Raw genomic sequence first — 18977 nt, 5'->3', positions numbered from 1 at the left:
ATCACAGTACACAACAGACAGTTAACAGATTGTTTGGTTTATGGTATAGAACACATCTCTAAACACATACGTGGAGGTGACAGCGAAAAGGTCTTGTGCAACAGAAAGGCTTTTTGGATGTTCTTATTAAACATTTAAAAATGTTATTAGAATTTAAAACGAGAAATCATGCTTGATTATTAACACAAATAATTTTTTTTTCCAATTTTTTTCTTTTTTTCTCTTGCTTACACATTCTTTATGTCTTATATGTTATATACAATACATTGTTTGCTGTGCCTGCAATGCCTAATGCTTCTTTAATGTTTGATTTTCTATACATGTATTCTGATACGGCCAGGCATTGCTAGCATCCCATAGGTGTCCACTAATTAATTAACCAATCAATCTGGTCATGCCATGCTTTTAAATCCCTCACTTTTTGGTTTTCATTTTATCTAGCCGAGTCTAAGAATGCAGCTAGTGTTCGAAACGCGTCCCTCCTTTTCCTCACACCCCTTATCCCCAACTCACACCTATGCTAAGGTCTATGCAGTAGTGCTTGCTATGTTTTAAAAAACAATAAAGCTTTATGGATTTTATGGATTGAAGCTGGATCCTTACCTTTCTTGCAAGTATAATTGACGTCTGGCAGAGCAGAGACATGATCCAGTGCTTCCAACACTGAAACTCATAGGGAGTTTCCAACAAGGATGAGCTGATATTACCCTTTTTTAAAACGGTAGCTGAGCGGCTAACTTCACTGGAGATCCTGATAGTTGAGACAGACCGGACTTCAGTTAGCCACCAGGTACCACTCTTAGGCAGATCCCGGCACTGTAACAGCTGACCCCAAGGGTCAGGTTAGCTGATGCAGAATCGGGCTCCGTTCAGACTCTTAAGTTCAGGATCACAGCAGAATGGTTACTGACACGGAGAATGGTTGTAGAAGTCCAGATTCATGGGATACTCAGATAGGGACATGTTTAGACACTGGCCACACCGGGACCAGGGAACTTCGGGAACGGGACTGGCCGCACCAGGACCAGGAGACAATATTCAGCCACTGGCCACACTTGCACAAGGGGACTTTGGAAACAGAACTGGCTACACCAGGACCAGGGGACAATGTTGAGGCTCTGGACAAACCGGGACCAGGGATTCGGGTCCAGGACCTAGCCACATTTGCACCAGGAATTCAGGTTCAGGACACTGGCCACTTCGGGACTAGGGGACCTAACAACTCATTACTAGGGGAGACTAAATACTAATGAAAGCGGTTGCTTCAGCAACTCCCTAAGGGTTATGGAGTCTTTTATACAAGATGACTCCCAGAAACTGTCTGGGAGCCATCCTGCCACTGTATTCAGTTACTAAATGCCTCCCAGCTATGTGCGCCTGCCCCTTTAAGAACAGGGAGTACGCATGCTTACTTGGCATGCTGCCAGGAAGTGCGGCATACACAAGCCGGAGACATGCCAGCAGAACGGGATCACGCCACGGGACGGGAGCAATGAATAAGCCGGCATCCCTGCATGGAGAGAGAAGGGGACACCATGCAGGGGTGCCGGCCATAGTGCTCCACATACCAAGGTGAGGAGACTCTTAAACCTGCAATGCTATTCTGGGAAATTAAATATGCAAACTGCCTCTTCAGAGACTAGAACTCTAGTGTCACCTATTGGAAGTAGCAATCCTAAAAGTCAATATCTATCCTTTAACAAGTCTTGTCATATGACTTAGGAGAAAAGCCAAACCAGGAATCTCAATTTGCAAATTTACTCTTTTTTTTTCAAGATAGGGACAACATTTGCCCTTCTCCAATCTGCTGGGACTTCTCCTGTTCTCCAGGAATTTTCAAAGATTCTGGCTAGTGGTTCTGCAATTTCCTTTACTATCTCTTTCAGAACCCTAGGATGTAATTCATCTGGACCATGAGATTTAAATTCATTTAATTTAGCCATGTGTTCACTCACTATCTCTCCGTTTATAGTGTGGATTATTTTATTGCTTTGATAGTACAGTGAAGATCAGTTGATGTAACATGTTCTTTAGAGAAAACAGTTCTTCTCTTAATCTTCTCTAATTATTGCATTTTTGCTGAGGCTTTTTATGCCTTCTTCCGGTTTATCTGATGCGTTTTTGGTGAAAAATTTAAGTAGCATTGTAATGCTTTTTTATTCAGAAAAAGTTTGATTCTGCATTTAAAATGAAACTGCGTTTAGAAGCTAATAGAGAAAAAATGCACCAAAACCGCACAGTTCAACAGTATTTTTAGACAAACAGTGGGCGCAGTTTTGATGAAATCACATCAACTGTGCTTGGACGTACCCCCATGTAGTGTAAATGTTGTATTTTTTTCTGCCGCGTTATTTTTTTGCGTAGAAAACCTGCTCCATATAACTGTCCAAGCTGAAGTGATTTAGTTTGTATGTGATTTTTTAAGTTATTTCAAACTACATTAACATAATAAGTTAGAATTTACTTGTATGTTCCAAGACACATGCAAAGATTAATAAATTGGCTAAAGTAGAGCTAAGCTTCCTCATACCTGTTGCAAATTCCACTTGAGACTCTCTTATAAATTCTCCACCTGTAAGCGTAAATCCATTCACTGCGTCCTCAACTTCTCTTGCTACAGTCCAATATATTGGATTCAAAATCGAGGCAAGATTTCTCATAGAAGGTCCTAAATATAGTAAGGTAATTGAAGTAAATGTATGTTTAATAGTCGGTATCAATAATAAGAACTGGTAAATACTTTTTTCATCAAATCTGGAAACCCCACTCAACAGAATAAGGCTGTGTCCACACAAGGGTGTTTCACACTCCGTATATGGACCACAATAACCAGACTGACCGTGGGTCTCCCGACTTGAACTTACAGTCTCGTATACATATATCATCTATAATATACTTACTTTGTAATGTCTTCACATTCTGTTCCATCCAGATGTGTCCGGATCTCAGAATTCCAAGCAGTGGAAGTTTGCTACAATGGGTGTCTGAATATGGAAACGCTGGTGGTACCAGCCTCTTGCGTGGTACCACCAGCGGAACACCGTCGCGAACACGCCGTACACGCCGCCGCCTGAATCAGTTGAATGATTCACTGACCGCCGCCATCTTTGTACAGGAAGAGCGCATTCGCAGTTTTAATGTGACCGCCGCTATCTGCCTGCACAAAGATGGTGGCGGTCTGATTTACTGCGCATGGAGACAGCTCAAACGAGAGAACACATGAGGGAAGAAGACAGCACAGGCGTGGAGACAGAGAGCAGACAAGGGGGAGAGCACATGGGGTACCCAGGTCAAAGAAGAGATCATATGAGAGCAGAACACAGCAGATGGGGGAGAGAGAAAGCGCACAGGGGGGGAAAGAGACAGAGCACAGGGGGGAAGACAGCTCAAATGGGACAGCACATGAGGGGAGAACACAGCACAGGTGTGGTACCCTGCTGTGCACAGGTACCACAGGACCCAGGGTGCATGAATGGACTTCTCCACAAGAGGCCCTCATTAAATACAAACACCTCCACCCTTCCACCTCACACCACCAGAGGAAGCCCGTTAGGAGTATATATATGGAGGGTGGTGCCAGGCAGCTCAGTTAGTTTAGTTAGTTAGTCAGACAGAGCGTGCTGACGCTGAGAGCAGCGAAGACGCAGCACGTCTGCTGCGGAGTTCTGAGGGCCCCGAGTGTGGCCGAAGGCAAGAGGAGAAAGGAGAGAGGAGTTGAGGGGGCAGAGGAGCATCATAGGCTCACCCCGATATACAAACCGGACACCGGGTCCGCGCCTACAGGGTCCCTTTATACCCAGTAGGGATCACCGGCATTCCAGGAGAACTACAAGTCCCTGGACGACCTGAAACTAGACCCACTACAGGACCAGGAACCATGAAGGCCCCGACGCCCAGGGATAGTGGTTGCCAGCAGAAGGTCCTACCACCGAGCGACAGGTGAAGGAACAGCACGACACATAAGCTAGGCCCAGTTGCAGGCTGGCCAGGAGCATACAGAGAGGCAGACACGGACCAGGAGGCCTTATACCCGCTCACTGGGGAGAAGTACTGAAGTGCACCCATCCTACTGAGTACCCTGGACCGTACCTAACATCTGCACCAGTAAAGGTATTGAAGCGAGTCCCCTGTCTCTGTCATTTACTCCTGCTGTGCCATCCCGCCTGCACTACAAGCCCCAGCATCACCACCCACCATCAAAGTCCAAACTGCCCCGGTGGCCCGCTCCACCTGTGGGGAGCAGAAACATCCCAGCTGCCATCCCATCACCCCCCGGAGGTCTGCAGCAGCGCGGGTAATCCTTACCAGGTACCACAGTTGGCGTCACAAACTATTTATTTTATTTTTATCTCTATCCAAGTTCCAATCCCCTTTTTCAAGAGTGACCCGAGGGTAAGGGCCCGGGAGCCGACCACCGCGACATCCCCAAAACCAGGCAAAGGCCCGGGTACCGAGTCATCCCCATCCCCTGGGCGCGACACAGGAAGGAGAGAGACAGCAGACAAGGGGGATAGCACATGTGGTAGACAGGTCAAAGAAAAGAGCACAGACGGGAGAAGTCAGCACATGGGGGAAAGAGAGAGTGGCTACATGGGTGAGCACATGGGGGGGGAGAGAGATTCTCAACGTTGCAAAGCCTGCCCCCATCGTGACATTACCGCCCTCCCGATGCGATAGCATCGGGCCTCCATCTAGTTACTATATAACTATAATTCAGGTCGGGAGAACTGCCGCCAGACTGGGCATTGCGATCCGTAAAATACACTCATGTGAACTCTGCCTTAGGCTACAGTCACACATCAGGGACACTTGTCCTGTGCTTACTGGGTTTTTCTCAGACAACACACTGCCTCAGAGTTTCATTGATTCATACACACATTAGTTTTGAAAACAGATCCATGTCATCAGTCCATGAGACATAGAGCGGTTTCACACGACCATATATTTCTGGTACCGGAAACACCAGTACAGGAGATATCCGTGTCCCGTGTGCACCTGTGTGTCAACTGTGTGTCGCCCGTGTGCCACATCAGGATCACACATACCGGCGCCTGGGAATCAGCGGATTTTATTATTTTACTCTTATTTTATTCTTATTTTTACACATGGACATTGCAGAAGCAGACTACTACTACTTCCAATATTGTCCCTTGCTGGTGCTGTTGACAGCGCAAGCAAGGAACAATGATGATGGCAGCATTTAGCACCCGGCGTTTGGGAACAGCGCTAACTGTAGCACTAATTCCCAGGCGCTGGTACGCGTCACACTGAGGACACATGGATGTCATCCATGTGTTCAGTGTGAGATATTTTGCGGAGCGTGCATCCGGAAAAAAATGGACATGTCAGAGTGTGGAGCACACGGACACACGGACCATGGAAACACACTGACATGTGCACAGACCCATAGATTTGAATGGGTCTGCGTGTGTCAGTGTCTCCAGCAATTATGGAAACTGTCACCACATGTACTAGAGACACGGACGTGTGAAAAAACTCTTAGAGCATGTCCTATTCTCACCGTTTTGAGCATCAGACATGGCTATTAAAGTCTATGGGGATCCATGTTAAATTAATGACACCCTGAAACAGGGGCATCGCTAGCGTGAAAGATCAGGGGCCCTAGCCCGAACGTTTAGCCCAGAGTCCTGGATCTCATGCCAGGCTGCAGTGGGACAACAGCAAGTCAGGTGAAAGTTAAGGCCCCGTCACACTTAGCGACGCTGCAACGATCCCGACAACGATACGACCTGTCAGGGATCGTTGCTGCGTCGCTATGTGGTCGCTGGTGAGCTATCAAACAGGCAGGCTCACCAACGATCAGGGAAGCAGCGACATCGTGGAAAGAATCGTTCCACGATGTCCTGCTCCTGGTTACGAGCCTGCTGAAGCAGCAGCAGGCTGGTAACTATGGTAAACATTGGGTTACTAGGGGCACACACGCACTTAGTAACCTGTTGTTTATCATGGTTACCACTCTGCTACGGTGAGCGGGAGGTTACCGCTCACTTTAGCAGGCTCGTAACCATGATAAACAGCGGGTTACTAGGTGCGCGTGTGCCCCTAGTAACCCGATGTTTACCATAGTTACCAGCCTGATCGCTGCTCCCGCTGGTCACACACAGCGATGTGTGCTGACCAGCGGGAGAGCAATGACCAAAAAATGGTCCAGGACACTTTGCAGCGATCAGCGACCTCACAGCAGGGGCCTGATCGTTGCAAAGTGTCACACATAGCGACATCGCTGGTGAGGTCGCTGTTGCGTCACCAAAACCGTGACACAGCAGCGATCTCGCTAGCGATCTCGCTATGTGAGACGGGGGCTTAACTCAGTCTGTGCACAGATCGCTGCAGCCCCACTGCTGTGATCTCTGCCTGTCATTATCTTTCCCTCGCTGTGGGGGAGAGGGGCCCGGCTGCCTGCACACAGGAGGGCACGTGTGCCCTACAGTGCATCCTCCTCTCTCAGTGGCTGAGCAGCTTCTAGTGTCAGCTTATGAGGGGGAGGGGCCGAAGTCACGGGAGAGCGGAGCTCAAGAGGATGAGATCTGCCGAGTGTCAGGCTACGTGCCCACGATGCAGAAACTCTCCGGATTTTTCCTGAGCGTTTCTACATCTCCCTGACAGAAAAAACGCATGTGGATTTTACATGCGTTTTTCCTACCAGAGACAAGCGTAAGTGAAGCGTTTTGATCATGCAATTTTGCATGCGGGTTGTCAAGCGCTTTCCAAGCAATTTTATCACTTGAAAAGTGCTTGACAACTTGGTCACACTATATAAATCCATGCAACCGGCATGGATTTTAAATAGTGTGACCAAGTTAGTTAAAAAAAAGAATGAAAATGGTAAAAAATAAAAATTATACTCACCTTCGGATGGCCCCCGGTCTCCTTATCTGATGCGTCCGGTCTTCCCGGTGTCTCGCGGTTGTGTAAAAGGACCTGCCATGATGTCATTTAGTCATGTGACGGGTCACGTGACCGCCGAAGTCAGCGGTCTCGTGACCCGTCACATGACTGAATGAAGTCATGGCAGGTCCTTTTAGACCATTGCGAATTGGCGAGGAGCCAGGACGCATCACTATGAAGACCGCGGGCCATCAGAAGGTAAGTATAATGTATATTTTTTATTTTAATTCTTTTTTAACTACAGGTACTATGGTACCCAGGTCTGGGGGAGAGTCTCCTCTTCTCCAGACACGGGTACCATCCGCACATTGAATCGCTTAATATCCGCATGTGCACATGTAGTCATGTGGTGTATATGAGTGTGTGTGTTTTTATATGTGAATATGTGTGTTTCTATGTGTGAGTGTGTGGATTTATGGTGGCATGTAATAGGCAGAAGAACATGTAAACACCTTAATGACCACCGATGTATCTTATTACAACGGTCATTAAGGGACCTTAATCCTCAGCGCCGCTTTCTTACGGCACTGAGGATTAACTGTAACGCGCCCCCTAGTGGGTAAAAATCCCATGGTGACAACTATATATGACAACTGACACCCAGCGGCAAACCCTTACATGTTGCTGTCTATTGACAGCGACATATGAGTGGTTAAAAGGGGGTTAAAAGACCTCCTTTAACACCATCGTTCCCCCACAATCTTAATCACGGGTGCTGATCGTTGCTGTGGTAACCTGAGGTCATCTGATGACCCTAGGGTATGGGGGCCTGTTAGACCTAGCTATATGCAAGTTCTAACAACCTGAATCAGTATACAGGGTGGGCCATTTATATGGATACACCTAAATTAAATGGGAATGGTTGGTGATATCAACTTCCTGTTTGTGGCACATTAGTATATGGGAGGGGGAAAACTTTTCCAGACGGGTGGTGACCATGGTGGCCATTTTGAAGTCAGCCATTTTGGATCCAACTTTATCTTTTTCAATGGGAAGAGGGTCATGTGACACATCAAACTAATTGAGAATTTCATAAGAAAAACAATGGTGTGCTTGGTTTTAACATAGCTTTATTCTTTCATGAGTTTTTTACAGGTTTATGACCACTTATAAAATGTGTTCAAAGTGCTGCCCATTGTGTTGGATTGTCAATGCAACCCTCTTCTCCCACTCTTGACACACTGATAGCAACACCGCAGAAGAAATGCTAGCACAGGCTTCCAGTATCCGCTGTTTCAGATGATCCCAGCCTAATTCTGGAAGGATCAAAAAATATTATGTACCCCAAAATATTACCAATAAAAACCCTAATTTATCCCACACAAAACCAGCCCCCACTCACATCCGTTATCAGGTATCATGTTCACTTTAACCCCTTCCCGACATTCGTCGTACATGTACGGTGCAAGTTGGGAGCAGGTGTATGGAGTGGGCTCACAGGCTGAGCCCGCATTATAGTGCAGGCTCAGTCCAGGTGTAGATGTTGTCCAGTCTTATGCTAAAAGTCTGCAGTCACTCTATGTGATTATAGTCTTCTGAATCCTCCCAGCGAGTGCCACATGCTGTAAGGATTCTCCGGTGTTAAAGGTAAGAGTATGTGCTTTCTATACTTCCGGCCATATTCCATCTAGACGTATATTGAGCGAGGCAATGCACGTCTAGTCTGAATATGGCTGGAAGTATGGAAATGAAATATTTGTGGTCACATGACTGCCGAGTCTCACTGTCAATACCGGAGAATCCTCACAACATGTGCTGCATGCCATGAAATGATTAAGAAGTCTGCAGTCACATACAATGCCTGCAGAGTTTTAGCAAAGAGACTGGACAATCCCTTAAATGGAACCTGTCATGTCCTGTGTAGTATCTAAACTGCCTTCATTGTGTTGTTAGTGACGCAATGTGCATCACTAACACGCTTTTTTCATTAAAATTGGTGTATTATAATGTTTAAAAAACACTTTATATACTTCTATCATACCTGCTCGTTTAGTCATAGGGGAGTGATTCCTCGCAATTAGTCATCGTTGGCGCCGCCCATGCATTTGAATTCCCAGTGCTCCTGGCGAGCGCTGACGTAAGTATGCGGCGCTTGCGCAGTATGACAAGGCCAGCCGCGCTTGTATCTCTGAGAGCCGCGCATGCGCCATGACGAATGGCTCCGGCCGTACACAGTGAAGCTGGGAACTACCCAGATTCACTATGCATGCGCGGGGAGAAGCATGCGCAGCTCCCAGAGATACAAGCACTTTTTACACATTATATTAGCACTGATTTTAATGAAAAAAGCGTGTTAGTGATGCACATTGCATCACTAACAATGCAATGGGGGCAGTTTAGATACTACACAGGACATGACATGTCCCCTTTAACAATGTCTGCCTATAGGCTGTCCTTCGACGTGATCGCGGGGCTCTAATGGGTTGACAGCTGGGAGTCTGTTGAAGATCCCCATGCCTGCCATCACAGAGCTCTGTTGAAACTCAGCTTTGCCTGGGCTTCAAAGAAGAAGTTTTCTCTATCCAGCAGTACTGAGGTATTACAGTATATAGCACAAGCAATCAGACAAATGCAGGTTCTGGTCATCTAAGGCAGGGTTCCCCAACTCCAGTCCTCAAGGCCCACCAACAGGCCATGTTTTCAGGATTTCCTTAGTATTGCACAGGTGATGGAATTATTGCCTGTGCAGGTGATGGAATTATCACCTGTGCAATACTAAGGAAATCCTGAAAACATGATCTGTTGGTGGGCCTTGAGGACTGGAGTTGGGGAACCCTGATCTAAGGGGGCTAATAAATACAGTAAAAAAACAAGTTTTCAAAAACATGAAAAAAATGTAAATCATTTCCCCATTAGAAATATAGATATTACAAAATGGAAAAAAATACACATATGCGATAACGCCGCGTCCATAAAAGTCCAATCTATCAATGTATAAACTTAAAGCACCTCTGCAGCATTTCTTTTTTAGTGCATTGCTGGGGTGGAGCACTAATCTAAGCTCCCTGCCCCTAGTCTTCCTTACCAACTGTTCTTTTCATCTATTCCCAGTGCCACTCCGGTGAATCTCCAGCAGTTTGTGACCTGCCAGATCGCTGCAGTGTTTACTGGCTGATCTGGAGGTCACAACTCAATGTAAGTCTATGAGAGGCAGAACAAGGCCAGAACGAGTCTCTCATAGACTTACATTGAACGCTTGTGACCGTTACCTCTGACTTCCGGTCAGTCAAAAGTTGCAGTCACAAGATAGTGGACAGGAGCAGCACAGGGAACAGCTAAAGATGCCGGCTGGTAAGCATAAGACCAGGGGCAGGGAACTTACATTAGCAGTACCACTCCAGCGCTAAAAGAAAAAAAATTGTTGGAGTGGAGCCTTAACTAATCTGAAAGGTAAACATCGTGAATGTAAAAAAAATGTTTTGGTCTTCGAAAAGCTGCAAAAATATACGGTAAGGAGTGATCAAAATGTTATATCTATTCCAAAATGGTATGAAAATAATCGTGGTCTTGCCCCACAAAAAATATGGAATCACACTGCTCCATCCACTAAAAAATAAAAATGTTAAGGGTCTCTGGAAATGGTGACACAATAAAAAATTAAAAAAATAGAATATGTATATCTAAAATATATTTTATAAATCTGAATTTTTGTTTTTACAACAAAAATATTTAAAAAACTGCACAAGTTTGGTATCGCCACAATCATACTGATGAGGAGACTATACTACAATATATCTATCTATCTATCTTTATATATAGATATAAGAGTGTGGGTGCCATTATACTATATATAAGGGGCTGTGAGAGTCATCACGCTATATATAAGGGGCAGTGGGGCCATCATACTTAATATAAAGCTGATTGGGTGCCATAATATAGTGTATAAGGAGTTATGGGGCCATTATACAGGTGTGCTCAAAAAATGAATGATAACAAAAAAAAATTTTCTACACTCATGGTTATTGGTTGGGTGAAGCCATTTATTGTCAAACTACTGTGTTTTCTCTTTTTAAATCTTAATGACAACCTAAAACATCCAACTGACCCGGATAAAAAAAGTTCACAAACCCCAGTTCTTAATACCGTGTATTAACATCAATAACAGCTTGAAGTCTTTTGTGGTAGTTGTGGATGAGGTTCTTTATTTTCTCAGACGGTAAAGCTGCCCATTCTTCTTGGCAAAAAGCCTCCAGTTCCTGTAAATTCCTGGGCTGTCTAGCATGAACTGCGCGCTTGAGATCTCCCCAGAGTGGCTCAATGATATTGAGGTCAGGAGACTGAGATGGCGACTTCAGAACCTTCACTTTGTTCTGCTGTAGCCAATGACAGGTAGACTTGGCCTTGTGTTTTGGATCGTTGTCATGATGGAGTGTCCAAGTACGTCCCATGAGCAGCTTCCGTGCTGATGAGTGCAAGTTTGCCTCCAGTATTTGCTGATAACGGGCTGCATTCATCTTTCTTTCAACTTTTACCAAGTTTCCTGTGCCATTGTAGCTCAGAAATCCCCAAAACATAAGCGATCCACCTCCGTGCTTTACAGTAGGAATGGTGTTCCTTTCTTCACAGGCCTTGTTGACCTCTCTCCAAATGTAATATTTATGGTTGTGGCCAAAAAGTTCAATTTTGGTTTCATCACTCCAAATTGCCTTGTGCCAGAAGTTTTGAAGCTTGTCTCTTTGCTGTTTGGCATATTGTAGGCAAGATACTTTGTGGCATTTGCGCAGTAATGGCTTTCTTCTGGCGACTCGACCATGCAGCCCATTTTTATTGTGCATCTTGAAACAGCCACACCGCTAGTTTTCAGAGTCCTGAATTTCAGATGATGTTATTTGTGGGTATTTCTTTGCATCCCAAACAATTTTCCTGGCAGTTTTGGCCGAAATTCTTGTTTAGCTACCTGACCATGGTTTGGTTTTTACAGAGCCCCTGATTTACCATTTGTTAATCACAGTTTGAACACCGCTGACTGGCATTATCAATTCCTTGGATATCTTTTTGTATCCCTTTCCTGTGCTATCCAGTTCAACTACCTTTTCCCGTAGAGCCGAGTATGGTGAGGAAGGTGAGGATATTACCTTTAGTAGCCATTCAAAACCATTTCTGTCAAATTCTGTGCATGTTATGAGTAGTGTTGAGCCACCCCCGTAGTGTTCGAGTTCGGTTCGGTTCGTCGAACACCCGTGTATTCGCCGAACTGTTCGTCGAACTGTTCGTCGAACACCTTCGAACACCGTTAAAACCAATGGCAGGCAAACAAAAACACATAGAAACACATAGAAAACACCTTCAAAGGTGTCCAAAAGCTGACAAACTGCTCAGAAGACATAACTAACACATGGAAAAGTGACAAGTACATATAGTCATGCGAAAATAAAAGAGGTGGAGGAGTAAAAGGAGGGGGAGACACAGATATAGGCATGTCATGCCCTTCTAAAATCCAAAAAGTGAGAAGCCGACACGGCCAGTCCGCTCCTGCCCGTGCCACCTCCGTGTCGCCGGGTTTGTGCCAGAGCCGCGGTGAACCCTGACGGCCAGCCCCCCTCTCCCAATACTGGTGCCTGTCCGCTGGTGGGTCGAGCGAGCCCCCTGTGGTGGAGGCAGCTCTAAGCTTTTTAATTTAAAAATTGTCTCTCTAATTTGAATGAATACACTTTAAATCCATTTACAAGGATCTATTGGAGGGCAAGTCTCATGCCAGCAGCCGCGGTAATTCCAGCTCCAGTAGCGTCCACTAAAGCTGCTGCAGTTAAAAAGCTTTTATAAGGATCGAGCTCGGCTGTCCACCGCAAGGCATCCTACTGCCAGTCCCAGCCCATATGCCTTGGGGTGCCTCCTGATGCTCTTCACTAAGTATCCCATGGTCCCGAAGCATTTCCTTTGAAAAAATTAAGTGTCTAAACTACAGGTGGTGCAGCTTGCTTAACAGCCGGGATAATCCGCTCACTAGCAGACACTGCTACTAGGCACAAAGTATTTCCTGGGCTAGATGCAGTTAAAAATTTGTAATTAGATACTCTCGTTGGATGCTGAGAAAGCATTCCATAGAGTCTCCTGGCACGCCATATATGATTCTCTTAAAAAGCTTGGGGTAGGGGTCTAGGGGACCCTTTTATAGCCAAAATCACGGCCCTGTATCGCAATACGTCACCTAGGCTGAAGATAAATGGAACTGTAGCACCCTGAGGGCTCGGTTGCTACAGACGTATTGCACCTCACCCAGAGGTGTGATATCTCACTCTCAGGTAAGGATGGAGTGTGGATCAGGACCCGACACCTGCATGCATTACACCACATTGCCGTGGGGCAGGGCGACCAATATGCCCCTGAGATGGGCACGACAGTCCCTGTCCCTGGCTGGAGTGGGGGGAGGGAACACTGAGGAAGGGGAACCCTGTAGTGCAGGAGCAGGGAGGAAGCAGTTCCTGGGTGCATTGAGAAGGGAGTATAAAAGGTGGGCACCATCTTAGTTCAGTGCAGAGAAGTCTGAGCAGAAGTGGCAGGGAGCAGGGGCTCTGCATGAGCTCTGCTCCGGAGGCGGGCCTAGTAACAGAGGCCCAGGCCTGGAAGAGGGAGAAGGAAGGAAGAGGAGCGGAGAAGGCTCCAGGAACGAGGAATGAAGGGATCCCAGGGGTGCGGACGGGCGAGTCGCCACCGCACGCCCGAATCCACCTGCGTGGAGGGGTCAGGCCAAAGGGGGAGACCGGTCCCCGAACTAGTGGAGGCAGGAAACGACCCTCAGCTAGAAACCGGAGGCTCTGACATTTTATGTGGCGCAGCCCCTTGCTCCACCCGCTAGGAAGGCACCACATAGGGTCAGGGAAACTGGCGCCAAGTTTACCAAGAGGAGGCCCGAGGCAGCCGGACAGAAGTGTTGGTAAGAAAGGCCAGACAAAGGACACACAAAGGGGGTCCTGTGAAGTGCTCCAAAGTTATCTGGGAGTTGTCTGAGCCCCTCACCTGGTGAGCACAGTACGACGTGGGCAGCCGTTACCTGCAGACGTGGTCTGGATAATAAGAACTGTGAGTAAAGGCCCTGAACTGCATCACTGACTCCGTGTCGTTACTGCTGCTGCCCTGCACCATCACCCCCATCCTCCGCATACACTGCCCTGAGGCTATACTCCTCCCGTGGGGAGATATGCTACGCTCTGCTGCACCCACAACACCAGCCTCAGTGGTCTGCCCTGTAGCGGCGGTTCACTCTGACCGCAATCCACGGGTGGCGTAGTCGGACATTTAAACATGAAAACCACATAAATAGTTCCGCCACTGGTTTGACCGCCCTGAGCCACGGAACTGGGTCGCCGCCACGAAGACTACAACCACCAGCATCCACCAAAAAGGGTCCGGCTCCGGGTGTCCCAAGGCCCAGGGGGTGCGTCAGAACATTTTCATCACCTTTCACAATCACCAATGGGACAAGGCAGTGATGTCCTCTGTCCCCTCTCTTATACATCCTAGTGACGGAGCACCTGCTCTCATCAATTCGCCATAACCCCAATATTAGGTGGATTGAGGTGGGAGGCACCGAGTACAAGTGCTCTCTATTTGCTGATGATGTCCTAGTATATATCACTCAATCACATATATCCATCCATGCTGTTATGGCTGAAATAGATCACTTTGTTACATGGTAAAATTTTAAAATCAATGCAGCGAAGTCTGAGGCCCTCGATGTCTCCCTCCCCAAATCCATATAGGATTCCATCCAGTCCAACTTTCCCTTTGCCTGGCCCTCACAGGGTATCAAATACTTAGGAATTCCTATTCATAGAGACCTCTCCCATCTATGTTATCTTAATTTTGGGCCCTTTATTGAACAACTCCATACAGACCACGGTTGGCAAGTTAGAACTGTAAGATTCACTACGTGAACCACTGGTGTTTTGTGGAAAAGCACATGTACACTGCGTTCCAAATTATTATACAAAAAGTGTTTAGGAGTGATAAGGGAAGAATTTGTTTGTTTGTCAGTTAAACTCATTGATGGTGATGTGTGTCAGGGCTCTTTATATCACTGTAAGCAATTGCAGACACCTGTGCTAATTAGTTTGGCAGGTGTGTCCAATGAAAGGCAAGACTACTTAAGAAGGCTCTCTCACATTATTAAGCAGCCTACATTTTCTGCCAAAATGGGAAAGAAAAAGGATGTGTCGGCTGCTGAGAAGCAACAAATTGTGGAGTGTTTAGGTCAAGGCATGACTACAATCAACATTGTGCGATGATCAGGATGAAGTGTCTTGGCAATCAAGAAGTATGTAGCTGATTCACAGTACACACGTGTGCGTGCTGATAAGGGCAAATTGAGGACTCTTTCCTACAGGCAATTACGTCAGGTTGAAAGAGCAGCGGCAAAAAAGCCTTGTCATAGCAGCAGACAAGTTTTTGAAGCTGCTTGTGCCTCCAACGTCCCCCGAACAACAAGATGCAGGGTCCTTCAGAGGTTTGCAGCTGTGCATGCGCCATCCTGTCGACCTCCTCTATCCACTTCACACAAGCAGAAACGGCTCCAGTGGGCCAAACATTACATGAAGACTGATTTCAAAACTGTTTTGTTCACGGATGAGTGCCGTGCAGCGCTCGATGGTCCAGATGGATGGAGTGGAGGATGGCTGGTTGATGGACACCCCACGCAAACACGGCTACAGCGCCAACAAGGAGGAGGTGGAGTAATGTTTTGGGCTGGAATCATGGGGAGAGAGATTGTCGGCCCCTTTAGGATCCCTGAAGGCGCTAAAGATGAACTCCATAATGTATGTGGATTTTCTCAAACAGCACTTCCTGCCATGGTTCAAGAAGAAGAACCGTGTATTTCACAGCAAGATCATTTTTCTGCATGATAATGCACCATCTCATGCTGCACATAAAACATCTGCATCTCTGGCTGATATGGGCATAAAAGGGGACAAACTTATGGTGTGACCCCCATGCTCCCCTGACCTCTACCCCATTCAGAACCTTTGGAGCATCATTAAAAGGAGTGTCTATGATGGCGGGAGGCAGTTCACATCTAAGCAACAGCTCTGGGAGGGTATTCTGTCCTCATGCAAAACAATTGAAGCAGAAACCATCCAAAACCTGACAAATTCAATGGACGAGAGAGTTCAGAAGCTCCTTTCGAACAAGGGGTCCTATGTGAAAATGTAACATCACCTAGAATAAAGTTTTGAGTTGAAAACTGTTTGATTTCAGTTTCTAACAACCTGCTAATGCTTATAATTTCAAAAATGACCATTTTTTTGGTCTTTATTAAAATGAAAAGGTTGATCGAAAAGTTTGGGGGATCTAAGAGTGTGGCAACCCAGTAGTCATGATTACTTCGAATTCTGACAATATGAGGGTCATGCTGCAGGTAGTGCAGCAAGAAGGCACTTATGTGTCTTGCGCATCTCGGAGCCCCAAAATTATTTTCCGGGCTAGATGCAACTAAAAATTATTTTTAATTTTAAATCTGGTGAAGCTTTAGTATAGATGGCCTAATAGGATCAGTGCTGCACACTGCTACAAAGCCCAAATTATTTTCCAGTCAAGATACAGATAAACATGATTAGTAATTTGAAAGCTTAAAACGGTTGGTAGGGTGATTTTAACCAATCATCAAGCTTTTACTCTCCCCAGGATGACACAGGGGTAGAAAAGTCGTTTCGGATCCATGATTTGTTCATCTTTATGAACGTGAGTCTGTCTACATTATCAGTGGAGAGCCGCGTGCGCTTATCTGTCAGCACACCACCAGCAGCGCTGAACACACGTTCAGACAGAACGCTGGCTGCGGGGCATGACAAGATCTCCAAGGCGTAAGTGGCTAGCTCCGGCCATTTATCCAGATTGGAAGCCCAAAAAGAGCAAGGGTCCAGTGACACAGTCGTGGCTTCAATGTTTACTTGGAGATACTCCTGTACCATCGTCTCTAGGCGTTGACTATGTGTCAGACTTCTTGTCTCCTGTGGCCTTGCAAAGGATGGGCTAAAAAAGTGGTGAAATGATTCCGCAAAATTGATGTTACCAGCAGATACTGTGGTTCTGTTACGGTTTGAGTGCTGAACACTTGACGGTCCCACGGTTGGCAAGTTGGAACTGTGAGATTCACTACGTGCACCACTGGTATTTTGTGGAAAAGCACATGTAAGATTCTGCAACAGTCTCTGCTGATACTCCTGCATGCGTGCATCCCTTTCTATGGCAGGAATAATTTCGGCAAATTTACTTTTGTACCGGGGATCTAACAGTGTGGCAACCCAGTAGTCAGGATTATTTCTAATTCTCACAATTCGAGGGTCATGTTGCAGGTAGTGCAGCAAGAAGGCACTCATGTGTGTTGCGCATCCAGGAGCACCAAGTCCCTGTTGTGTTGGTGGCGAGGTAACAATCATGCTTCCTTCCTCTGTCCTCTCCCCCCAACCTCGCACAACAGAAATGTGATCAAGGTCTCCCTCATCTGATGAGTCTTCCATCAGTTCGTCCTCCACTTCTTCCTGGGCTCCTGCACCTTCCTCACTAGTTTGGCTGCTACCATGCGCCCTGGTAAAATCATCTCCCCCACCCTCACATGCCTGCCGCCCTGGTGCTGCCGACCGTCTGGACCTTGCAGATATTAGCCCTTCCGCATACAACTCCTCCTCCTCTACTTCCTCCACCTCCTCTTGTGCCACCACCTGACTCCGAATTCTGTTTAACATGTGCTCCAGCATGTAAATCACCGGAATAGTCATGCTGATAATGGCATCGTCAGCACTAAACATCTTCGTCGCCATTTCAAAACTGTGCAGAAGGGTGCATAGGTCCCTGATCTGAGACCACTCCTCCAGCGTGATTTGCCCCACCTCTGAATCTCGTTGGCCCAGGCTATACGTCAGAACGTATTGCACCAGGGCTTGTCGGTGCTGCCACAGTCGCTGCAACATGTGCAGAGTTGAATTCCACCGGGTAGGCACATCGCATTTTAGCCGGTGAAGTGGCAGGCCCAACGACTTCTGTAGAGATGTAAGTCGCTGAGCTGCGGGATGCGAACGGCGGAAGTGAGCACACAGCGACCGTGCCCTCTGCAGAAGGCCATCTAGTCTGGGATAGTGGGCTAAAAATTGCTGGACAACCAGGTTCAACACGTGAGCCATACAAGGCACGTGTGTGACATTGCCCCGGCGAAGGGCCGCACCCAGGTTTGCAGCATTGTCGCACACGGCCTTCCCTGGTTTCAGGTCCAGTGGAGACAACCATTCATGAAATTGGTTCTCCAGAGCTGACCACAACTCCTCAGCTGTGTGACTCACATTTCCCAGACATTTCAATGTAAAAACCGCCTGATGACGTTGAGCCCTACTGCCAGCATAGTAAGGAGGTGTGCAGGATCCCTTCTGCGCAGTTAGAAAGCTTGTGGCATGACCAGACAGGCTTTGGGTGCAGGTGGAAGACCGAGAGGAGGTTGAGGAGGCAGAAGCAGTGGAGGAACTTTGACATAAAGAGGATTGACGCACAACTCGTGGGGACGGCAAGACTTGGACAGCAGCCCCTTGTCCTGCTGTCACCATAGTTACCCAGTGCCCAGTCAGCGACATGTAACGCCCCTGTCCATGCCTACTCGTCCAAGTGTCTGTGGTGAAATGCACCCTGTCACACACAGAGTTTCTCAAAGAAGCGGTGATGTTGTGTGCGACATGCTGGTGGAGCGCAGGCACACCTTTCTTTGAGAAGTAGTGCCGACTGGGCATCTGGTACTGGGGCACTGCGACGGACATAAGGTCTCGAAAATCCTCTGTGTCCACCAGGCGGAAAGGCAGCATTTCTGTAGCCAAGAGCTTGCAGATGGTGAAATTCAACCTCTTAGCTTTCTCATGGCTAGGAGGAAATGGTCTTTTACTTGTCCACATCTGGGGGACCGAGGGCTGGCTATTGTGCTTAGACGGGGTTGATAAGGGTGTCCCCGGCAAACTGCCGGTCTGTGAGGAAGATGCAGGCGGACATGTTAGGTTGCCTTGATCCAAAGGTGGTGCTATCGATGTCGGACAGCGCTCAACACCAGCTGGTGTTACCACCTCCAAAGAAAATGATGACCTGCCAATCACGCTGGC

At 47.1% G+C, this 18977-nt stretch overlaps 1 protein-coding gene across 3 annotated transcripts in view; it reads right to left on the bottom strand.

Annotated features, from left to right (window-relative positions):
• The window catches only part of HMCN1 (hemicentin 1), a 924522-nt gene that overhangs the window by 181628 nt on the left and 723917 nt on the right, over nt 1-18977 (bottom strand). For all 3 annotated transcript variants that reach the window (XM_073642974.1, XM_073642975.1, XM_073642976.1), the window contains one exon: nt 2531-2668. In XM_073642974.1, the coding sequence (XP_073499075.1) occupies nt 2531-2668 (138 nt within the window). The remainder of the gene's footprint in view (nt 1-2530; nt 2669-18977) is intronic.

The sequence above is a fragment of the Phyllobates terribilis genome, unplaced genomic scaffold, assembly GCF_046119375.1.
Source record: "Phyllobates terribilis strain yellow unplaced genomic scaffold, ASM4611937v1 Scaffold_8__6_contigs__length_399053987, whole genome shotgun sequence".
Lineage (NCBI taxonomy): Eukaryota > Metazoa > Chordata > Amphibia > Anura > Dendrobatidae > Phyllobates > Phyllobates terribilis.
This window is presented reverse-complemented; position numbering and strand designations above follow the sequence as displayed.